The sequence below is a fragment of the Portunus trituberculatus genome, chromosome 35 (genome assembly GCF_017591435.1).
Source record: "Portunus trituberculatus isolate SZX2019 chromosome 35, ASM1759143v1, whole genome shotgun sequence".
Classification (NCBI taxonomy): Eukaryota; Metazoa; Arthropoda; class Malacostraca; order Decapoda; family Portunidae; genus Portunus; species Portunus trituberculatus.
Genome location: NC_059289.1, coordinates 18024083 through 18049272, shown reverse-complemented (window position 1 = coordinate 18049272; position 25190 = coordinate 18024083). Strand labels below are relative to the sequence as shown.

General features: G+C 45.5%; 2 protein-coding genes across 2 annotated transcripts in view; both read left to right on the top strand.

Annotated features, from left to right (window-relative positions):
• LOC123512920 (homeobox protein PKNOX2-like) overlaps positions 1-18450 on the top strand; it is a 217564-nt gene extending 199114 nt beyond the window's left edge. Inside the window, exons 5-9 of the mRNA XM_045269577.1 lie at positions 6769-7050; positions 7103-7367; positions 7634-7755; positions 11017-11302; positions 14921-18450. Coding sequence (XP_045125512.1) covers positions 6769-7050; positions 7103-7367; positions 7634-7755; positions 11017-11302; positions 14921-15096 — 1131 coding nt within the window. The 3' untranslated portion in view covers positions 15097-18450. The remainder of the gene's footprint in view (positions 1-6768; positions 7051-7102; positions 7368-7633; positions 7756-11016; positions 11303-14920) is intronic.
• Positions 18451-22855: 4405 nt separating this feature from the next.
• LOC123513195 overlaps positions 22856-25190 on the top strand; it is a 38021-nt gene continuing 35686 nt past the window's right edge. The window contains exon 1 of the mRNA XM_045270178.1: positions 22856-23470. Coding sequence (XP_045126113.1) covers positions 23410-23470 — 61 coding nt within the window. The 5' untranslated portion in view covers positions 22856-23409. The remainder of the gene's footprint in view (positions 23471-25190) is intronic.

Below are 25190 nucleotides of genomic sequence, written 5' to 3'. Positions count from 1 at the left end.
TTTGAGATGAACAAACATGAATAAGGAAACAATTGAAGTGAAAAAACATGGAAAGGACAACAAAGAGAACATTTAGAGAGAGAGAGAGAGAGAGAGAGGTGTTGGAGGGTTGGACGGCAGATGCAGAATTGAAAGGCACAACACCACAACACCACAACACCACACAACACCAGACCTCGATGTTGCAGCCACACCTCCCTGCACACACCACGAAAACCAACACCTACATGGAAACTGCGTGTGTGTGTGTGTGTGTGTGTGTCGTGTTTACATACGCCAAAGGACACCATGTTTTCCTTGTTACTGCTTCTAAGTTAATATTGCTTTTGTTTTTCTGTTTTTTAACGTAGACAAGAGATATAAGTGATGATAATTAAGGTAGAGGGGGGTTGGGGAGGTTTATATACTTACACAAAAGAGACGCACGCACACACACGCACACGCACGCACACGCACGCACACACGCACATATATCATGCGGTACAGCACGGGGCTACAATAACAATTCCCAACCGTCCGCTTCACTGCGCTGTGTTTACTCGACAAAAAACAACAGATATGTTTTCGAAAGCTCGGGAAGGCCACAGGAAAAAAAAAAAAAAGAGGAGGCAGGCATACATACATACGCACATACATACACGCACACCCAGGCAGGCAGGCAGGCAGGCAGGCAGACACACACACAGACAGACAGACAGACAGGCGCACGGAGACAGAGTTACGTAGAGTTAGAGAGAGAGAGAGAGAGAGAGAGAGAGTTAGCTACGGAGAGTGTGAAAGAGAAGGAAAAAAGACAATAAAAATACAAGAGGAAAAAAATGGATTTGTCTCACTTTTTTTTTTTTTTTTTCTGTCCCTCTCTCTCTCTTTTTTTTTTTTTTCGGCGGCGGCGGCGGCAGGGGTCATCTCGGCTCGCCAGATTGGGTATGTCGGTTCGGGGAAATACACCAGGTTCGGGACCCAGTCAATTTCGGCACATCTGATTTATTCGGCGCCGCCCCCTCCGTCCCATCCCTTGGCCTCCCCACGCTCTTCTGGACTCCGCCATGATTGTTTTTTTTCTTTTTCTTTTTTTTTAAGGGAGGAAGGGAGGGGCAGGGCATTGTTTAGTAGGGGGGGAAGGGAGTTGTGTGTGTGTGTGTGTGTGTGTGTGTGTGTGTGTGTCGAACCGTGCAAAGTTGTGCTCAATTACGATTTTTTAATTGTTATTATTATTGTTATTGTTATTGCTATTATTATAATTATTATTATTGTTATTATTAGTATTAGTATTATCATCATCATCATCATCATCATCATCATCATCTTCATCTTTGCTACTACTACTACTACTACTACTACTACTACTACTACTACTACTACTACTACTACTACTATTACTACCACCACCACCACCACTTGAACTCAAAATAAGAACAAAAATTAGAAGAAAAAAAGAAATGAAAGGAAAAACACAGAAGTAGCATTGGACGGTACAGAAAATGGGACAAAGGAGGATGTGGAGAAAGTGCACCACCAGCAGCACCAGCAGAGAGAGAGAGAGAGAGAGAGAGAGAGAGAGAGAGAGAGAGAGAAGTAGGGAAGAAGAAATAGCTGATGTAAAATTCGGCAGATGACACCAGGTTGATCCCAATATCCTGGGGGCGCCGCTCCCTAACACCTCTTATTGGGCCATGATCCCCCACCCCCCCATGGCCATCCCTTGACCCCCCTCTAACCACCGCCTGACCACCCCCCTTCTGGCCACTTGCTGCTTGACTCAACCTTCCTAAACCCCTCTCCCCCCTCTCTCTCTCTCTCTCTCTCTCTCTCTCTCTCTCTCTCTCTCTCTCTCTCTCTCTCTCTCTCTCTCTCTCTCTCTCTCGATACTCAGTGCAAGTCTTCGTGTCGTAAGCAGCACAGAAAGAGAGAGAGAGAGAGAGAGAGAGAGAGAGAGAGATGCATAGTATATTACCCATCATCACTCTCTCTCTCTCTCTCTCTCTCTCTCTCTCTCTCTCTCTCTCGGGTTGGGTCAGTTGAGGTCACATCCGGATTTTTTGGAACTGTGAAACATTTGCAGTGGGTGCTGACGGATCCTGCCCCGCCTCGCCTCACCCAGCGGCTCACACCACTCACCCGGAAAGTGATGAACGCGCCCCGCCTCACGCACACACCCGCTTACCATACACGCTCTCCACATTGACTTATATACAGACACACGTACACACAGACACATATAGATACCGTAAACTTTCCCTACATAGACTTATTACACACTTACATAGATATACCATACACGCTCTCCACATTGACGTTTAAACAGACATACAAACATACAGACATACACACAGGCAAACGTACATACGAACACACTATACATACCATACATTCTTTCCCTACATAGAGCTGTACAGACAGACACACTTACATAGACATATATACATTCTCTCCGTAAGCTTGTATACAGACTAAACCCATAAGTCACTCTACATACATACATACATTCATACATTCATGCATAGACTAACACACATACATAATATAGGATATGTATGGAATGAAAATGCTACGTTAATGCAAAGTACATTCAAACACACACACACACACACACACACACACACACACTCAGTGGTTAGAGCGCTGGCACAATAACATACATCCACGCATGTAGCCCCTGTTCACCTACATGTAAAAGAAACCTTGTTGTCCCGGTGTGTGGTGTGCCTGGTCTCAAATCCCAAGATCGTAAGGAATGAAAAAGTCTGGCTGTCTCGTCAAGGTAAATGAATACACACACAAACGACAAGATGATGCTAGTGGAAGTAATAGTAATAGTAGTAACAGTAGTGGTGGTGGTGATGGTGGTCATGTAGTGGTGGTGGTGATGGTGGTCATGCTATTACAACAACAACAACAACAACAACAACAACAACACACTTAGGTAATAAACAAGGTGTGCCCATCAGACGTGCCTCTCAGGTGTAAAGGTCACGAAAGTACCTCACCTGTCACACCTGTGCCTTACCTCTCACCCCTCACCTTCCTTTCCTTCCCCTCTCTACCTCCCCTCTTTCTCTTTCCTCTCAAAACACCCCCATTCTCCATTCCTCTCCTCTCACCTCCTATGCCTCCTCCCTCTCCCTTTCACTTTTCCTTATTCTCATTCCTCACAAACCCCTCTCCCCTCTCCTCACCCCTCTCCTTTTCCCCTCTCGCTCTCTTTCCTTTCAAAACACCTCCATCCCTCTTCCCTCACCTCCCATACCTCCTCCCTCTCCCTCTTCCTTATCCTCATCCCTCACAAACCTTTCTCTCCCCTCTCCCATCTCCCTTACTCCCCTCTTTTCCCCTCCCTGACCAGAAACCACGGCAGGACTCACTTACTGTAAAAATTTCCCCACCTCACGCTAACATAACTTACCTGTGTTCTTAATTACACTATACGTAGCCAGGTGTGTAGGAGAGAGAGAGAGAGAGAGAGAGAGAGAGAGAGAGAGAGAGAGAGAGAGAGAGAGAGAGAAGAGGAGCAGTTAGATAGTGATGGTGAGGAAGAGAGGAGAGTAGATAAAGAGTAATGGAATAAACAGGGTTGGTTCAGCAAGGAAGTGTTTTGTGTTTTGTTGATATAGTGTTCCTTAATGTGTTTATTGGCTCCAGGTGAGAAGGGAGTGAAGGTTATGTCTCTCTCTCTCTCTCTCTCTCTCTCTCTCTCTCTCTCTCTCTCTCTCTCTCTCTCTCTCTCTCTCTCTCTCTCTCTCTCTCTCTCTCTCTCTCTCTCTCTCTCTCTCTGTTATTAGGTTATGTATTGTTTCTGGTACTGAGAGAGAGAGAGAGAGAGAGAGAGAGAGAGAGAGAGAGAGACTATGTATGTTGTGTTTTGTAGATTTTCAGGTTTGTAACAATTGTAGAGTTGTGGATGTGTTTTGTTTGCAACTCAGACAGAGAGAGAGAGAGAGAGAGAGAGAGAGGAAAAGCTTCAGGCAGTTACATTTTATTGTATTTTTGTAGCTGTTTCTGTAGAGACGAATGCTGTACTAAGTCTCTCTCTCTCTCTCTCTCTCTCTCTCTCTCTCTCTCTCTCTCTCTCTCTCTCTCTCTCTCTCATTCATATTTTCCTCAACACATCCCAGACTGTCCCCTCGTGCCGCCCTTCCCCTCAGATCTCCCCTCGTTTTACAGAGAAGGGAGAGGAGGAGAGAGGAAGGGAGGGGAGACGGAGGGGAGGGGAGGGAAAGGCAGGAAAGAGTAAAAGGAAGTGGCGAGGGGAGGTAAAACGGGGAAGACCAGGAAACGAGGGGAAATGAGGAAGGGAGAAAAGTGAAGAGAAAAATTGAGTGGACGATTTAAGAGAGAGAGAGAGAGAGAGAGAGAGAGGAAAGAAAAAGGGAGAGAAGCGTTCTAAAGCATCATCCCTCTTCCTCCTCCTCCTCCTCCTCCTCCTCCTCCTCCTCCTCCTCCTCCTCCTCCTCCCCCACAATATCCGAGTCTGTGGTCGCTTCTCACATTGACACCAAATCCTGGCATTATCCTCCTCCTCCTCCTCCTCCTCCTCCTCCTCCTCCTCCTCCTTCTCCTTCTCCTCCTCCTTCCTACAACTGAGACCCCAGCAGGCATATTTCTGTATTTGTCATCACGTCTCTCTCTCTCTCTCTCTCTCTCTCTCTCTCTCTCTCTCTCTCTCTCTCTCTCTCTCTCTCTCTCTCTCTCTCTCTCTCTCTCTCTCTCTCTCTCTCTCTCTCTCTCTCTCTCTCTCTCTCTCTCTCTCTCTCTCTCTCTCCATTATTCACTGTCATTTATTACTTGTGTTATTGGTTTGTGTGTGATAAATAAGTTTCACGTAAACAAGAGAGAGAGAGAGAGAGAGAGAGAGAGAGAGAGAGCATAGTGTGTCATATTGTAGGCCTTTTGGGTGTTGTGGTGATGATGGTGATGAGTGTGGTGGTGAGAGGCTGGAGGAGAAGGAGGAGGAGGAGGAGGAGGAAGGAAGGAAGAGGATTGAGGAAAGACTTAAGGCGGAAAGATGTTAGAACTAGAGAGAGAGAGAGAGAGAGAGAGAGAGAGAGAGAGAGAGAATTATGTCCACACGAGAAATGGGAAGGAAGAGAAGGAAGAAGAGGAGGAGGAAGAAGAGGAAAAAGAAGGAGGATGAGGAAGAGGAAAACGTAACCTGGTCACGAACTGTTAATGTGAAGATAGTCAGGTGGTAGCATTTCTCCCCCTCTCTCTCTCTCTCTCTCTCTCTCTCTCTCTCTCTCTCTCTCTCTCCCGGTAAATGCCCTGATACAGTTATCATTACCGTGGTTTATGTCCTGTTTATCCTCCGTGTCGTGTCCTTCATCACCTCGCATCATAAAGCATCCATTACCCTCTCACTCTATCCCTCTCACACTCTCCCTCTCTCTCTCTCTCTCTCTCTCTCTGTTACCTGTTGATTATTATGTTCCTCTCCCTCGCCTAACCTTTTTTTTATTGGTGTGTGGTGTTCGTTGTGTTACCTTGATTGAAATGTACCTGTTTATGTTACCTGTGTGTTCATTGCTCCTCTTTCACTGGTTAATTGGTGGTGGTCTTGCGTACCTGTCTGTCTTTCCACCTGTGATAAAGATGCGGTGGTTCTGGTTAGGTTTTGTCGTGTGTTTTGTTCGTTTTTTGTGTGTGTTTAGTGTTCTTGTTTTACTGTTTTGCTGAGTGTGTGTTTTTAGGATATGTCATAAATTTTAATCTTTTTTTTTTTTATTTATTTATTTATTACGTTTTCTTTTTTTCGTGTGTGTGTGTTTTAGGATGTATCAAATAATTTCGTCATTTTTTTTCTTATTTTCATTTTATTTCCTCGTATTAAGATGCATCATAAATTTTCGTTCCTTTTTTAGTTTTTTTTTTTTTTTCTTTCGTGTGTGTTTTAAAATATAACACAAATTTTCATCTTTCTTTTTTCTTCTATCTTCATGTTTTTTTTTATAAGAATTTCAACCATCAGTCCTTTTCTGTTCTAAATTGCTACTTCTTTATTGGGACATATCACTTCAATCATTGTCTTGTTTCTTGATTTGAATGTGTTTTTAAAGGAATTTCACTCACCAGTCCTTAGTGTCAAATTGTTACTTCTATATTCTAACCTTATCTTGTCTTAATAACTGTGATTTCAGGCGAGTGGATGTGTTAGAGTGCTGGCAACTAAATGATGGTGTGAGTGTGAGTGAGAGGGGTGTTAATCGTGTGTTTTACTTGTGCTGGTAGTGTCTTTATAGTGTTGCCAAGTTAATCTATTGTGCGTGTTGGTGTGAGCGTGAGTGAGTGTGTTTAGAGTGTCAGGAAGTTATGGTGTGTCTTGGTGGCAGTGACTTGTTTTAGTGTTGGCGAGTTAAGGTATGGTGTGTTAGTGTGAGTGTCAGTTGGTGATGGCGTGTGTTACCTGTGTGTTACTGTGTGTTACCTGTACAGTAGAGTGTCTAGAGTGATGGGAAGTTAATTTATAGTGTGTCTTGGTGTCAGCGGTTTGTGTTAGTGTTGTGTGTGTATTGGCGTGAGTGTGAGTTGGTGATAGCGTGTGTTACTTGTGTGTTACTCTGTGTTATTTGTTCTTTTAGCGTGTCTGGAGTGTTGGAAAGTTAATTTATAGTGTGTCTTGGTGCCTGTGATTTGTGTTAGTGTTGTGAGTGTGAGTTGGTGATGGCGTGTGTTACCTGTGTGTTACCTGTAGTGTTGTGTGTTACCTGTAGTGTTACCTGTGTGTTACTTGTAGTGTTGTCTGCAGATCGAAAATCATGTAACCCTTTCTTTCAGGTAGTTAGCGCACCAAGACAGGTATTAGAGGAAGACTATCTAAGCGGGCACCACCAACAAGCTGCCACGCGTCTCCAGGTGACACAACAACACAACAACAACAACAACAACAACAACAACAACCACAACACCACCAACAACACTACTACCAATAACAACAACAACCACCACCACCACCACCAGCAGGCAGAATACCACCACCACCAACAACAACAACACCACCAACACCACCACCACCACGATAACCACCACCACCACCACCACCAAACCACCACCACCACCATATCCAACAACCCCCACTACTGCCACCCCACCACACCACCACCTCCACCACCACCACCACCACCACATGCAGGAAAGCAGAGGTTCCCCCGGGATGGCCGTCACCACCGCCACCACCACCACCACCACCATCACCTCCACCACCAAGCCCAACCACCCCACTACCACCACGCCCACCACCATCGCCCACCTCTCGCCCACCACCTCCCTCTCCACGCCCGCCTCGCCCTCGCTCATCCAGGGCAGCACTCCACTGTCCCAGATCGGCGCCAACCCCTGCCCACCGCCGCCCGAGACTAGCATCGTCAACCTGCTGGGTAAGAGAGAGAGAGAGAGAGAGAGAGAGAGAGAGAGAGGTTGTAGTAGTAGGAATAGCAGAAGCAGTGATTATTAATGATAATGATAATATTGATAATAATGATAATGGTAATAATAGATAATAGTAATAATAATAATAATAATAATAATAATGATAATAATAATGATAATAATAACTAATAATCAAGCTTCCCGTCGTGTGTGTGTGTGTTTGTGTGTCAGTCAGTCTGTCTCCCCCTGAACTAACACCCCGCCTCCCCCACAGCTCCCCTGACCCCCCCGTCGTGTGAGGAGGAGGAGGAAGGAGGGATGCGCCGTCAGAAGCGAGGCGTCCTACCGAAGCACGCCACAGCCATCATGAAGGCGTGGCTCTTCCAGCACATTGTAGTAAGTCCAACACCACCACCACCACCACCACCATCATCATCATCATCATCATCATCATCATCATTATCACCATCACCACCACCACCACCATCATTATCATCATCATCATCATCATCATCATCACCACCACCACCACCACCACCACCACCACCACCACCACCACCACCACCATCATTATCATCATCATCATCATCATCATCATCACCACCACCACCCACCACCATCACCACCACCACCACCATCACTACCACCATTATCATCACCACCATCACCATCATCATCATCACCACCACCACCACCACCACCACCACCACCACCACCACCACCTATCCTCACACCCAACTCTCGCTCTTAAGCCCATATTCTGAAACACTCCCGCGCCGCACCTTCACTATTTTCAAAGAGCTCTAGTTGAAGTGTCACGAGTTTTTAAGGATGTTTCTGTAATTCAAGTGACGAGTTAACAAGTGTTCTGCATTACCGACAGGAAAAATACTCTTTAGAATTCGGCTAATCGTCTGTGTAGGCTTTGAAAATGGTCGCGGTGAGGGAGAGGGAAGCGTTTCTGAATATGGCGCTAAGGTCTGTATTATAAAACGCTTTGCTCTCTCACCTCTCTCACCGTCACCACTTTCCAAAGGCTCCAATTGAAGATACTCGTGTTTTTAAGAGTATTTTTATGGTTCTGGTGATGAGTTAGCAAGATTTCTGGTTACGTGAAAGGGGAAACTATCGTGAAAATATGGTTAATTGTCTCTGTGGCCTTAGAAAACAGTCGTGATGAGAGAGGAAAGTGTTTTTGAATATGGGCCTTACTCTTCTCTCCTTCCTTGATAGCTACTTCAGACAGGCAAGATGGATGCAATGTGATAGTGTGTTTCCATAAGGCGTAACGTTAATCATCTGTCTGTTTCTGCTTAGGTAATGTGCAGGTTAGGTGGGGTTAGGTTAGGCTAGGATGGGTTAGGTTAGGTTAGGTTAGGTTGAGTTAGATAATGCATAAGTTTTGTTAGGTAATTTATCTGTTTACCTATTCCCAGCTGCTTCTCTGTCTCGCAACACTTCATGTATTATTTTATTTCTCCTTCAAATTAGACTAAAAGTTGTGTACATGTGTATAAAAGAACACATGCATTACTGGTGTTTTATATTTTTCACGAGTCCGTCAACACGTGTGAAAAGAATAAATTAATGAATGTTGGGCAATGAAGAGTTGTCGTTGTCACAAAATATTACGCGGTGATTTGATGAGCTTCCTGCTAACGTGACTCAACTTGTCCTGTCGCCTCGCCTGCTTCTTTTTGTCATCGCTTCTCTTATATAACATTTTGTGCGTGGTGCATATGTATTTATTTTTTGTAACTTTGACATTGTTATGAAAGCTGCAAAATTAAAATAGAAATTACATAGAAAAGTTAAATGTAAATTGTACATTGGAAGGCTTAACAAAGAAAAATATTTACCTCATTAACAATTATTCGAATGTCCGAGGCAACTTTTAAAGAGACGGTTCACATTTCCTAAAACTTCACTACCCCTTTGCTCTTCCCCTGGAATAACTAGAAAACACACACACACACACACACACACACACACACACACACACACACACACACACACACACACACACACACCACATTAATAGATTGATCGTAACACCTGGAAGTCAAGGCCACAGGTGTAAGAAAGACAGAGAAAAGAGATTAAACACCCTAAGGATTTCAGAACTAAACTAGGTAAATTAATAGTTTGATTCTACTCATTGATCTTTTTATCACCTAAAAACCAAAGACCACAAGTGTAAGAGAGACAATAAAAAAAATCTACACTCCTTGGATTCTGAAACATGATCATCGCCGCATAAAACAAACAATTACAGGTATGAACACTTGATTACCTGAACTTACCTATCACTTGTGTCTCATCACCTCACCTGACACTCTCTCACTACCCACACACCTAGCTGGAGTGAAGGGCAGGTGTGTTAGAGTGTGTTGCAGTGTGGCGAGTGTTGCCTCTAATAATAGACAGCTCAGGTAAACAGGTTAGGGAAGGCAGTGAGTGGTTTGTGGGTTGCTGTACCTTCATCATTTGTTGTCACGATCAAGTTTGTTAAGATGTGACACGTCTCTCTCTCTCTCTCTCTCTCTCTCTCTCTCTCTCTCTCTCTCTCTCTCTCTCTCTCTCTCTCTCTCTTTTTCAATCATAACGCTTTTCCTTTATTGTTTTTTATTGTCCTATGCAACCATTCATTCCTCCTGAAGCAATTAAATCTCTCTAAACACCTACAAGAAAGTGAATTAAAAAGAACAGATGCAGCATTGTTTCCTTTTGTGTTACTACCGAGTATTGATTTCCTTGTTTTGTGTGGCTGCCGTGAGTGTTAACCCCTTCAGTACCAGGACGCGTTTTGTATTCATTTTGTGATTTTATACAGCTTCAGAAATTTATGTGGGGATTCAAATAGTGAAGACTCTGGCCATTAGTCATGTGACCTCCATAGATCTTTCCTAATATGAATAAAATCGTTTAATCACACCCAAAACTCATGGTAAAAAAAAAAAAAAGGCGTTCCAGTACTGAAGGAGTTAAGTAGCCTTTTTTTTTTTTTTGCAGTCTAAATATAAGACTATTTTCTTTCCTGCGACTTGTTCTTTTTTTTTTTTTTTTTTTTTTTTGCAGAGTTACTGTTATTGTTGTGTTAGTTTTCTCTTGTGTGACTGCCGAGTGTTAGCCAGCTCTTTCTTACTTTGCAATCTAGATACAAGACTATTTTATTTTCTGTCAGTTTTTTTCCTATTCTCCTAGTGTCGAGTTAACCAGGTAGTATGTGTTAGCCAGCTCTTTCTTACCTTGCGATCTAGATACAGGACTATTTGATTCCCTGTGAGTTCTTCCTATTTTTCTTGTTGTGTTTCTATTTTGTTGTGTTAATGTGCTGCCGAGTATTAATTTTCCTTCCATTATACAACCATTTTTATTTATCTAGCTATGTTGCTGCCGTGAGTGTTGACCAGCCCTTTCTTATTCCACTATCTTGATATAATACCATTTGATTCCTCATGACTTGCATCTACAATACTTGTCTTATAGCTATACGTTAACCAACCTTTTCTTATTGCACAATCGAGACTATTTGATTCCCTGTGACTCCTTTCTTATTCTCCAATCTAGATATAAGACTATTTGATTCCCTATTACCTGTTCCTGCTTTCCTATAGTCGAGTACCTGGCACGTGTTAACCAGCCCGTCTCCCGCAGCACCCGTACCCCAGCGAGGACGAGAAGCGGCACATCGCGGCGCAGACCAACCTGACACTACTGCAGGTCAACAACTGGTTCATTAACGCCCGCCGACGCATCCTGCAGCCCATGATCGACGCCTCCACTCCTCCCGAACAAAAGACCAAAAAATCGAAGGCCTACAACCCCAAGGCCTCTGCCACAAGGTTCTGGCCCGATAGTCTTATAAGTCTGCATGGTAAACCACAGAACAATAACATCAACACGGCTTCGTCACTTGCTGCCAAGACTAACCTTAATTCGGGTACGTTGCATGGCTTCGGTGATTGGTGCTTCCTTGCTGGCCCGGCGTGGGGACTGGGGAGAGGGAGAGGGACAGGGAAAGGGAGAGGGAGAGTGGGGAAGGGGGGTGAAGGAGGAAGGAAAGGTGAGTGTGGCCTGAAGGAAGGGAAGATAGGGTGTAATTGGGTGTATATTTGGGGAGTTTTAGGGAATGGAGTGAAAGATAGAAGAGGTGTTTTTTTTTTTTTTTTTTTTTCTTCTTCATCTTCTTTTCTTCTTTTTTTTTCATACAGTTGACAATCAAAAACTCGGTGTCACTTTTTGTTTGCTTAATCTTTTATAGTTTTCTTTTAATTTTGTTTCTGTGTTTACCTTCCTTTGTTTTACCAGCTAACACAATGGGATTCTTTCCTTTGTGTGTTCAGTCCATGCATGCACTCGCCTTTTACCGGATAATTTTAGCATACCCTCCGTGATTTGGTTTATTCTCCCAGTCTCTTTCCTTTCCTTGTAGTATCTTCCTTTGTGTTCAGTTCATGCACTCGCTCGTCCTTTACTAATTCATTTTAGCACACACACTTCGTTATTTACCTATTTTCCCAACCTCCTCCTTTTTCCTTGTAATTCCCAGACGCCTAGTACAGAACAGGAACACAACACGTCAAGTAACCTCCTTTCAAATTATGATGACCTCAAATTATAACCTCAAACTTCAATCACAGTTAAAAATTCAGTCTCCATTATACAACTATTTTAATTTATCTTCATTTCACTTATTTATAGCTCTATTTCCTGCAATGCTTAAGATTAAACACTGTGGCTTGCATGGAGGGGGGCAGCTGGGGTTGGGGGGGGGGGAGTGTTGGTTGGATTGGGTTGGGATGGGTCGGGTTGGGTTGTCTGTGTGTGGCGTCCAGGGTAAGTGAGAGTGAGAGTGAGCGGGTTGGGTTGGGTTGGGTTGGAAGTGGGGTGGGTAGGGAGGGTGTTGGGTGCATATAGAAGCTTTTAAACGCCTATACTAACCTGCTTCTCTACATGTGTGGGGGGAGGTGAGGGGGGGGACGGGAAGGGGCCTGTCTTAGAAGTCCCCAGCCAGGTAACTTAATAAAAGGTGACGGTTTTTTTTGATGCCACGAATGGTTTAAGTGGTTTTTTTGATATTTTGATGACTAACTTTCTTTTTTTTCTATTATTGTCTCACCTTGCACCTGTTTATTATTTTTTTCCAAGCCTTCGCCACCACACAACGCCACGCTCACCCTTCTCTTCTCTTCTCTCGGTGTTGTGCATGTGTTTCCCGCTCTTGTCTCCGGCTTGTGTTTTTGCAGAGAACCGTCGCTTTTGTGTCACGGTCGAGGCTCACTAACACTTGGTCCTCCAGTCACTCAGTAACCAGTAACCAGCAGATGCATGTCCCGAGTCTCCTGCAAATAGATGACCCTGGTTTTTTATCCTATTTGGTTTTTCCAGCATTACTTAGGGAAGAGCACACTGCAAATGGCAAAACATGCATAGAATTTTAAGATTTTTTTGTGTGTGTTTTTGTGTCCAAGGTCCGTATTCAGAAATGCTCTCCTCTCTCACCACGACTGTTTTCCGAGGCCACAGAGATGACTAGCTGGCTTTTGAACTCCTTCAGTACCATGACACGCTTTCATATTGATTCTGCTTTTTTATACAGCTTCAGATACTTACGTGGGAATTAAAATAGTAAAGACTGGCCATTAATCTTCTGACGTCCATAGACCCTTCCTAAAATAAATAAAATCGTGTAATCATAACCAAAACTCAAGGTAAAAAAAAAAAAGCGTCTCAGTACTGAAGGAATTAAAAGTGCTTCTCCTGTTGATAATATAGAAATCTAGTCACTGTGCCTCTAGAACCGTAAAAACACCTTAAAAAGAAAAAAAAATCAATTTAAATAAGCCTTTTGAAACAGTGGAGGTGAAGCACATAAGTGATTGAGAATACGAGCCTTGGTACAGAATCTTGTAGTGAGATGGTGTGGCCGGCGAGGCGCGCATGGCAAGTAAGTGACAAAAGCTAGTGAAGGTGGTGATGGTGGTGCAGGGACGCTGTGGCCAGGAGGATCAAGGTACATTGGTGTGGTGTTGCTGTATGTCACTATTCATTATACATACATACACAGGTGCACGTGCTGGTATTCTGGTGTTCTGGTGTTCTCTTGTCAGCTTCTTGAGAAAGAGAGAGAGAGAGAGAGAGAGAGAGAGAGAGAGAGAGAGAGAGAGAGGTTATAATTCTATTCTTTCATTGTTTTCATGTTTTCCTCTTTTCTCTTCAGACACATCTACAGGAGACAAACATCGTATCTCTCTCTCTCTCTCTCTCTCTCTCTCTCTCTCTCTCTCATCCAGTCCACGCATACTTTTACCTTCTTTATCCATTTTTTTCTTATTCCTCATGACTGGTTCAGTAAGCCTTAAGTATCAGCAGTCCTGCTAGGCTTAATTCAGTAATAGAACATGGTCAGGTGTAGAGGCGGTGTGTGTGTGTGTGTGTGTGTGTGTGTGTGTGTGTGTAATTCACTTCGGTCGCCTGCTGGTTACCCAGCCAGTCTTCCCCATTACGGAGCGAGCTCAGAGCTCATAGACCGATCTTCGGGTAGAACTGAGACCACATCAACACACAACACACACCGGGAAAGTGAGGCCACAACCCCTCGAGTTACATCCCGTACCTATTTACTGCTAGGTGAACAAGGGCCACACATTAAGAGGCTTGCCCATATGCCTCGCCGCTTACCGGGACTCGAACCCGGCCCTCTCGATTGTGAGTCGAGCGTGCTAACCACTACACTACGCGGAGTGTGTGTGTGTGTGTGTGTGTGTGTGTGTGTGTGTGTGTGTGTGTCCTGCCAGACCCATGCAGCAATTAGCTTCAGATCACCAGGGGAGCAATGCCTCAGCCTTCAGCACGCTTGCCTTGTGCCAGAGTGCCAAGCGGTGCCACGGTTAGCCAGACCGGTAGAGTGAGGCAAGCTGGACAGGGAGGTAGGTGTTTGCCCAGTTTGTCGCCCTCGCCACTCACTGCCAAGGGCGTTGCGTCAGTCTGTACTTGATGCATTCCCTCGCTGCAAAGCAAAGACCACAACAGAGGCCCTCACCACGTCCCTCCCTGTCTATGTAGATGTGTTTGCCAAGGCGTCATTCGCGTTTGTCGGGAGCGTAACTGTTGAAGGCTCTCAACACTTACTGGAGGCTCCGTGTTAACGTTCATCTTTCAAGTAACTGTTTGAGAGGTTCTTGGATTCTTCAGTGTGAGGCGGCGGTGAATGGCTGAAGTGTTGCTCCAAACATTGAGTGGTAGGACAAATAATTGTACAAGTGTAGTCCGAGGATCCTTGATTCAGGAGACAAAATCCTTCAGGCCATCACACAGCAGCAGGATGCATCTTTGCCTCCTCCCTCCTGGTGACGCCTCGCGGGCCTAACATTACTATACTAACCTTCACCTTCAGGACTCTCTCATGCCCTTGGCAGGTCATTCTCTGCGCGGCGAAGTGATTCACCAGTTGACTTGTATTCTCACCCCATTGTTGTTGCAGCGGTTGGTTGGTGTGAAGCGAGCCGTGGTGTGTGGCGGGAGACACTTGACCGAGATCTTCCCGTTGGTGTTTCAGAGGTGGCGGCGAGCCCCACTTCCATGACGGGCGAGGAGGACGCAGAAGATATCGAGGACGAGGATGAAGAGAAGACGAGAGAACAGGAGGAAGAGGTCGAAGAGAAGTACAAGGATGAAAATAATTTCTTTCGCCCCAAGTCTGAGAGTCCGGCGCGTCACGAGCTGGACAGTTAGTGGTCCAGGCGACGCACGGCTCCTCTGGCACGCAGCCACGGCCGGCACTGCGCTGAGCTACGCTGCGACAGGCAGCAGACAAACAGCCTCTCACGCGGCCCTAGCGACGGACGGTCAGAGTCACTAGAACAACGAGTAAGCGTGTTAGACAATAATCCCTTCAGGAAAGTGCTCGGTCTGTACGAATAGCGAGTCGTGGGTGTCCTCGTAGTACGTGGCACTCACTCACTCAGCGCATCACGCTCACGGATGCACTGCTTCAGATCATTGGCCAGCAGTGCATCCAACTCATTAGTACTGGGTTTTGTATGACTGACCTCAACGTGTAGTAGAGATGATTGATTTGGAAGACCAGAGCATAGGTACAGGTAGGCTGCAACTCAGACAATAACTTATCCTAAGGACGCCTCGTGATCAGACACATGCTAGGCTCATTTTGTTATGAATTAATTTTGTTTTTAAATAAAGAGAGTACAGTTGATGGTAGATGAATTTGTGTACTAGAAGCAGACGAGACGCCGCGCCGCGACACCGCCACTAGCGAGGCGGAGCAGCGCCATGCGGCCCCGCAGCTCACGGCGGGCAGTCTTACTGTAGTTGATGTGAAATATTTCTTTTGACCTTAACAACGAAACGACACAACGAAATTGTAACGAATGGGAGAGTATGTATAGTAGTGTTGAGGAACCACGGAGCCTTAGGCAGCGGCGACGGTGACGCGCCCCGTGTGTGGCGAGCGCTGCGGCACGGGGCCACACAGTCCCCGCCGAGCCCTGCCGCTAGAGTCGTTATGACGCATTATATAGTATTTGGCCGAGCGTGTGATCCACAGAACTGACTGACCGTAGCGTGAGCAGCTTAGAGCGAGTAGATTTTCACATGTTCTTCCTCCCGAGCCCTCTTCCTCCTCCTGTGATCTGAGTGCCAAGACCCACCAGGCCCCGAGCGCCAGCCAGCAGCGCCGCGCCTCTGGCCCTGCCCCGGGCGGGTCGCCAACCAAGAGGTGTGCGGCGCGGCGCGGCGGCTTGCGGCGCCTCGCCAGACTCTCTCGCTTCTGTGACCTGGATTGTGAGAGCAAGATGTTGATGGGAGTGTCGAAGAAATATTGTAATAATTTTGAGCACCAAGGAACCAAAGAATTGTCATTCATCTCATAAGTGATCAGATGCTTAGTCTGAGAGAGATATACATAATATATATAAAGAATCTCCCCGTGCGAGGGAAGAACATTTATTTTCTGAAGTCGCCATAAGTTCATTTATCGATTCAGGTAACTGTAACGAAGTATACGATGCTGTGCAACTGATAATAGGTATACGACTACACTTAGAGGTTACGTGTAATGTTAGGGACTAGAGAGTAACACAGTGATTAGTTACAGTATACAGTATCCCCTCCATTTGTACTAACCTGTGGTAACGCCTCCCAAACACACACACACACACACACACACACACACACACACACACACACACACACACACACACACCAGAACAGCACAACACAGACACACCATGCCACACCACACCACACCACACCACACCACACCACACCACACCACACGCCACACAACACAGACGTACTAACACACTAACTAACGCAATACAAAAAAAACATCGATGAATATTCTTTGGTTCCATGTGTTTTACTTTTAATGAAGAAAAAATGGCAACACCTGTCCAAGCAGAGTGGTAGTGACCCCCCCAACCCCACCCACCCCAACACACACTGACTGTCCCCCCCCCTGACCTGGTGGAACACTACCCGGTATATTCCAATTTATTATGTGGTGATGTGACCCATCTGACCTTAACTCATTTGTGACCTGGAAAAAAGAGATGTTTAGTGGTGACCCAGATGTTGAACACTTGAACCTCTCCGTAGTGACCTTGCCTGCCCCCCACGCCCCCCACTGTACCTGGAGACGCGTTTGATGAACTGGCCACCACGCCCTTCCCCGCCAGCCATCATGAACACTTTAACGAGCTTGTTGCGCGCCCGTGTTTATAGTAAAAAAATTTTGAAAGTAAAAAAAATGTGTAAAAAATCCCAAAAAATATGATATTCATGTTACTTCTTCTATAAAAAAAACCAACAAAACATTTTATTGATGATGTATCTGTGTGCTTCTGCGTGTTTGTCTAGGACTTTGTGTGGTCAAGGAATGGCTGGGAGTGTCTTCTCGCGGGCTCCCTCCACCTGGCGGGCTTGACCCTCAACTCCAAGTGCCCTCCTGTATACGTGAGAGCCCGGCCGGCGCTCTGAGCACGACTCACACACACTCATACACACACATACACACACACGTACACACACACATATGATGATGACATGAAGGTGCATATTTCTAAGCACAATATGATATGCATAATTCTGTGATAATTTTTCATGTGATCTTTTCTCTTTTTCTATTTAAATTGCAACGAACAAACGATAGCAATAATACGCAACGGGACTGAAAAGTCAAAAAAAATCAAACCCCCAATAGCTGCGCCAAGCGTTCTTAGTTTAATATGGATTCTTTTGAGAGTGACACAGGCGGCTGGAGGCGCGCGGCTCTCATTCACTGCACCACAACGAACGAAAGAGAAAAGTAGACACAGACAGAGCTAATCCACACGCGCGGGACCTCGGCGTCCCCCACGGCCAGCGTCCACGGGCAGTATCCACACATGGCAAGCTCAACCGGACTTTAGTATTGGACACTTCTGCGTGTGTTTTCTTGCCACGCCACGGACGCTGCCGCAGGAGGGCGTCTGTGTCCAGCCGTGAGCGCTCATAGTAGGTGGGTCGGGCGTCACCCTCCCCCCTCCCCCTCCAGCCGCCTCACCTCTTGTAACGTTTCAGCACGACGATGAAAACAAGGACAATGGTTGAACTCCCCAGGCCCAGTAACCAGTTTGTGACGACCTCAAGCCTCAGTTGTAGCGCTCTCTACCACCTTTGTATCTCTCTCTCTCTCTCTCTCTCTCTCTCTCTCTCTCTCTCTCTCTCTCTCTCTCTCTCTCTCAGTTCCAACATCCACCTTTGCTTAGGATAGTAAGTAATGTTTCATAATGTTTGCACGTACGTGGATGTTTCGGTTGACTTCGTTTTCTCTTCTCTTTTCATCGCGCCGCTCCGCATTGATGTTATTTCCATGATTGATTGTTCTTGTTAAATCCGAACCCCCTCCCTCTGGTTTTTCGCCCTACCCCGCCCTAACCCAGCCCTATCCCCTAAACCCCCCGGGGATCTCATAGACTTGTTACTGGCTCTACCCTCTTCTTCCTGAGGCCAGTTCACTTGTTACATTCCATATTAATTGCAGATGTCCTTACCCTATTGAGCATTAAGTAAAGTATCCTGGTTCAACTCGTGTTTCATTCCCTTCCTCTCGAGGCCCTGAAGCTTCGAGACTCATTGCTGCCAGATGTCACCAGAGAGAGAGAGTGTGTGTGTGTGTGTGTGTGTGTGATGTAAGAGAGGACGAGTCAGATGTCAGGGTAGCGGTGCCATGCTGGTGAGGAGTATTGGAAGGTGAGGACAAATAGAAAGGACCTCACCAACACTACAGATAAGATCGCAGGTGGTGAGTGTTGCCTGATGAACGTCTGACAGAGAGAGAGAGAGAGAGAGAGCATAAGTTACAAGTATGGGTAGAGACAGACGAGTGAATGTTATTTTGTGAACTTCTGAGAGAGAGAGAGAGAGAGAGAGAGAGAGAGAGAAACATGTGAATAGAGATAGACGAGTGTGTTGATTCTTTGTTGCCAGACAGAGTTTCAGAAAGGCTGATGAAAAACCAGAGATCAGTGTTCAATAGCGTGTTTTGGCTGTACTGATGTCTGTCCATGGTTGATTTGTATCCATAACTAAAGAGATACCAAGACTCCAGTAAAGCAACACAGGAGAACACTGCACTAACCAGTAACACCTCAAGACAAGACAAGAGATGACCGAGGAGTGTTATATTAAAACAAGACAGCTCTGTGGCAAAATGTGAGGAATGAAGGGAACACACACACTCATGATTTGTGACGCTTCTGGTGAGTAAGGATGGACTGATGCAAAATCAGTACTGGAACGCATTTTTATCTTGAGTTTTGCGTAGGATCAGACGGTTTTGTTTGCATTAGGAAGGGCCTATGGAGACCAGAAGATTAATGGCCAGAGTTTTTACTATCCCTAGTCTTCTAATCCCTACATAAGTTTCCGAACCTTTATAGAATCGCCAAATAGTAACCAGAGTGAATATTAAAACGCGTCCTGGTACTGAAGACATGAAGCTGGAGTGGCGTGCGTAGCAAACCCAACACATACAATACAGTCAAGATACGTAGTCACAGCTTGTACTGCACTGCGATCTTGCTGACAGACTTAGTAGAGGAGGCAGTGTCGTAAGTGGTGGCGGATTTCACAAGATAAGCGCGTCATGGAAGAGAGAGAGAGAGAGAGAGAGAGAGAGAGACTAAAAGGCGTCAGTCTCACAATCTCAGGGATAACTAAACCATGTAAACACTTCTGGACTGTGTGGAAAGCCCCGTGCAGTGTGTTGAGACTGTTGACAAGTGACTGAGTGGCACACGAGGGCAGTCAGGTGCTTCTGTGTGAAAGATGAATATCTAACGGTGGTTCTCCTGACGATGTGAACAATAGAACACAGAATACCTTTAAAACGAACCTTATAATATGAGTAACCCAGCATGAGGGCAGAAAATACCACAGTCCTCCCTGAAACACCACGTGCACGCTCAAAGAAAGAGAAAGCATATATATTTTGAAGGGGAACGCAAGAAATTTTGGCTGCGTCTTAGTGTTTTGTGGTGAATATAATGAAAGTTTATATTGATTTCTACAATACTTTCTTACGTTTTACCACATGGATCAGTTTCTCAGTGTCTTTGTGGCGCGGCTTAACCCCTTCAGTACAATGACGCGTTTTCATATTCATTCTGCTGACTATTTAGAAATTTTATACACCTTCAGAAACTCATGTGGGAGATTTAAAAAGTGAGGACTCTGGCCATTAATCTTCTGAACTCAATAGACCCTTCCCAATGTCAATAAAATGGTCTGATCGTACACAAATCTCAAGGTAAAATTATGTCCCGGTATTGAAGGGGTTAAGAAATATTTTAGAAACCGTATTTGACTTGTTTCATTATTTCTTTTCCATACGTATTTTCTTGCTTTGCCTTCTATGTCATTTCGTATTTCTGTATAAAATTATCTCTCTAAAAAGGAAATGAAAAGATGAAGCATGACTATCCTCTCTCTCTCTCTCTCTCTCTCTCTCTCTCTCTCTCTCTCTCTCTCTCTCTCTCTGGGTAGTGAAGGCTGGGTGTGCTGGACGGTTAGTGCAGCAGGAGGTCGTTTTAATTGAGGTCTTCACAGTCTTAATTATAGCATTCTAACCCCGCCCGCTCTCTCTCTCTCTCTCTCTCTCTCTCTCTCTCTCTCTCTCTCTCTCTCTCTCTCTCTCTCTCGTAGCGTGGGAACTGGCCTTAGTCATGTTTTCTAGGACTGTTTTGTATCTTGTTAGTGAGAGAGAGAGAGAGAGAGAGAGAGAGAGAGAGAGAGAGAGATCTGGTTTGTATAAGTGTCTTTTCATTCTAGACATACTATTGATGTTTTTTCTCCATTCTTGTTGTTCACTTCTGTTGTTTTACTCAACCTTTTTATTTGCACTGATTTTATTTTGTTACATGCTTTCTTTCCCCTGTGAAATACGTTTTTTTTTTTTTTTTTTTTTTTTTTGTATTTATTTATTTTATTTATTTATTTTTTTTTTTTCACTTTCTAAATGGCAAGAATTTTTTTTTTTTCCTTCAGTGACAAGTTTTCAGTCAGTCAGTCAGTGAGCCGAAGAACGCGATTGGTAATGGTAGTGGTGGTGGTGGTGATGGTGGTGGTGGTGGTGGTGATGGTGGTGGTGATGGTGGTGGTGGAAGTAGTACTCTTCTTTTCCTTCTGTTAACGTATTTCACTTTGTATCGCTCTCTAGGTTGTCACGTCTTCTGCATTCTATCACTCACACATTTGGTCAAGTTTGTTGTTGTGGTGGTGGTGGTGGTGGTGGTGGAGCGACACGGCAACACAATATCACATGACCTCCAGTGTTCTCTCGATCTCTCTCCGTCTGTTGCTTCGTCAGTGTTTCCTCGCACTAGACTCGATACTAAGAAACACATTACTAACAACTCGAGTAAATGGCACCAATTACAGAACGTACAAAGGATGCTTCACTTATTCGCTTTCCTGTTTCTTTCCTTCTTTGTTTTTCCCTATAAACTTGAGCACAAAGGAGTTACAAATGGACCATCAGTTGTTTTAGAAAATATTACGTGTCCCGCCAATTCATGTAAGCGATTTAGGCTCTTACATTCAAACTTTTCTGTGCTTCTTCTCCGCTATTTCAAAATGTTTTATCTAAATTGACCTGAGTTTTTAAGGTGTTTTTTACGGTTCAAGAGGCAGAATGACAAGATTCGTACGTTATTAACTGGAGAAGCAGTCTTGAAAACCCCGCCAATCATCTCTATGACCTTGGGAAACAGTCATGGTGAGAGACCAAAGCGTTTCTGAATACTGACCTTAACCTCTTCCTTTTCCTTTTTTTATTCTATTTCATATTATCATTCCTTTTCCTGCTATTTAACACCGTTTCCTTAATCACCAATTCTTCTGAGTCACATTTACTTCTCTCACAGCCACCTCCAATCTTTAAAGTGAGAAGAAATCGAAAAATCTGTTCTTTTAATCCCTTTCTTTCTTGCTCACAAAAACATCATGCATTACTTCTGCTGGTGTTGACTGTTTGACATCGCAGTGACACGCCATCTTGTTGTCGTCAGTGAAGGCGTAGCGTGCTGGCACTGAATTAATAATGTTGTTATCAGATTGCCTCGTTACGCTTTGCTTGTAGCCAACACTGCATGGGAACACAGCTGCAGCGTTATTGTGTGTGTGTGTGTGTGTGTGTGTGTGTGTGTGTGTGTGTGTGTGTGTGTGTCATTAACATCATCGTCACCAACACCACCATCAGCACCACCAACACGTCTGTGTATATCTATTCAAATGTGTACGTACGTATGTATGTATGTATGTATGTATGTATTTGTCTGTTTGTTGTCGTTGTTGTTGTTGTTTTATATACTAGAGGGACTCACTTTTTTTTCTATTTGTCTGTTTGTCTGTTTACCCATCTATCTGTCAATCACCACCACCACCACCATCACCACTTCAACCCTCGCAACTAACCATGAAATCATGAATCATGCTGACACACTCTCCTCCCGCAGGACAGCACAGCATCAGACACAGCGTTGCAGTTCAAACAAGTGGCTGCACACGGCGGCTTATTACAGTGCATGGCGTCACTACACACACACACACACACACACACACACACACACACACACACACACACACACACACACACACTACACTGGTTCCCTTCACGACTACAGAGTGAGAATGTACTTTTGTTATGGCGGCTGGAGAAAATTTTTTTGGCTGCGAGAGGAGAAAAGATGACTCCCTTGTTTACAGACCAATAGAGGAGGTTGACTTAAGCAGATGTTTGGTAAGGATATGAATTACTGATGGGCATTTTGTGAGTTTCGTGTCACAAGGAAATAGAAACCGGTAAAAGAGAAAGCAGGTACAGTATCATAGAGTTACATCCTCGGCGCGGAGCCTGAAAAAGAAGCAAAGGACAAATCCCACGGGAAATTTTTGAGTGGCGTGAGAGTCCCAGTGGGCGCGGGTCAGTGGAGGCGGGCAGCATTCAGCAGGGCAGGAGGCGGGGCGCGCGGCAGTCTGCGTGTGTCAGTGGTGGAGTAAACACGCCCGGACCGCCCCCGCGCACCAGCCACGTGCCTCGCCTGGCCTCGCTGCCGCCCGCCATCCATCACCGCCCCGCCGCCAGGATATACCACTTGGCCGCAGTGCTTCCCCTTGGTCCATGTGACGCCAGTGCCCACGTGGCCTTGCTCAGGGGCAGCGTATCTCAGCCTTGCTCGGGACACCCAGGAGAGGCGCAGGCTTCGAGAGTGGACGGGCTGTTTTGTATCGCGGGTCGCCGTGGTGATGTGTTGTGTGTGACGCGTGGTGGTCGTGGTGGCGGCGGCAGGTCGTGGCCATCGTGCGGCGCTCCATCACGACACCAATGAGACACTGGTGGCCCTCCCTGCGGCCCTGATCCCACACTCCGCTGCTCCCCTACCGACACCTCCTCCCACGCCTCCTACAGCTGCCATGCCCCGGGACCCCGCCACCTAGACACCCTCGCACCCGTCCGTGTGTCTCTGCGTCAGTCACTCCGGCACGATGAGGAAGGCGGGACTCGTGCAGTGGGTGATCCCCGCGGCCGTGTGTTGCTGTCTGGTGGGTGAGTGCCTCATGGGGCGGCTGGCTGTCTTGTCTTCAAAGGCCACAGAGATGATGACGTGTCTTTATTTTCTTTTATGTTACTATTGAAGAATCCTTACTGGGATTACGTAAACACTTGAAAACCCAGATAACTTTCTCCGCAATCTTAAAAGTTGCCGAGCCTATGTAAGAAACACCATTTTAAAACCACCATCCCCTCATCCCTCACCTGGTCAGTCTGTCAACTCACACACACACGATCCTTTACAAACAAGTCACATTAGGGCTTCGTAACACCAATCTTTCTGACGACAACCCGAAGGAGGCGCTGTAGAAGTCAATAACCAGGAAATTCGGTGACAATTAACCATTTCACATGTTTAAGTGACAATCATCTTATCTAATTAATAAATAGCCCTGAAGCGAGTGGACGGAGAGAGAGAGAGAGAGAGAGAGAGAGAGAGAGAGAGAGAGAGAGTTGGGCGGCAGAAAAGGTATATACTGATGGTCCGGGGGCGTGATGTATGCGAGTTGAGCGAGCGAGTTGTGGGAATGGTCGTGTCTCGCGTGGAATTTCGGTTATTAATCTACGTATGCTAATGTCCGGCGAGTCCTCAAAGTGTGAATTATGACTGCAGCCAGATCAAACACGCAGACGAGCTGACTTAACGCCCCAGTGACTGACGGAATAAATGAATGTGTGATAAGCGATGAACTGCCTCACTAACCCACGGAGATGCTCACTCACTCACTCACTCACTCACTCACTCTCGCTCACTCACTCACTCGCTCACTCACTCGCTCACTCACTCACTCACTTACTCTCACTCACTCTCACTCACTCACTCACTCACTCACTCTCAATCACTCACTCATGCACTCACTCACTTACTCACTTACTCTCTCACTCATTCACTCACTCACTCACTCACTGGCTGGCTAGCTGACTAACTGACCAACAGAGGCTGAGACTGATTGACTAAGCGACTGGCTGACCAACTGACCAACAGAGGCGCATGCGACTGATTGACTAAGTGACTGGCTGACTAACTGGCTGCCTGACTAGCTGACTAACTGACCAGCACGACTAAATGACTGAAATAAATGTCTGAGAAGTAGAAACCATAACTGCAACTGACTGAATGAGCAAATGACTGACTGACTGACTGACTGACTGACTGACTGATTGACTGACTGACTGACTAAATGAACAATAGGCACTGTGACTGACTGCCTGTCTAATGAAATGACCAACAGGGATTGTGTATATGATAGACTGGCAGCATTGTTGGACTCACTGACTGACTGACTGGTAGGATAAGGAGGCTGTTTGACTGAGTAGAGGCTGCAAATAATTCCTTCACAACTGACTGACTGACTGACGGATTTAATAGTGAAGCAAATATGATCACCAAGAGAGAGAGAGAGAGAGAGAGAGAGAGAGAGAGAGAGAGCATTAACGTGTGGATGTGAGTTGCGTTTCATGGATATTAGATTCATAAGTATAATGCTTGGAATCAGAGAGAATGAATTTCGTGAGCCCATGTAAATGTTCTATTATACTGCCGCTACACACACACACACACACACACACACACACACACACACACACACACACACACACACACACACACACACATTGGCCAGGCGTTGAGCGAACCTAGTGAGTCAAGGAAAGGAGAAAAGTTGCCGAAACCACACCTGAGACCCTCCCTCTCTCTCTCTCTCTCTCTCTCTCT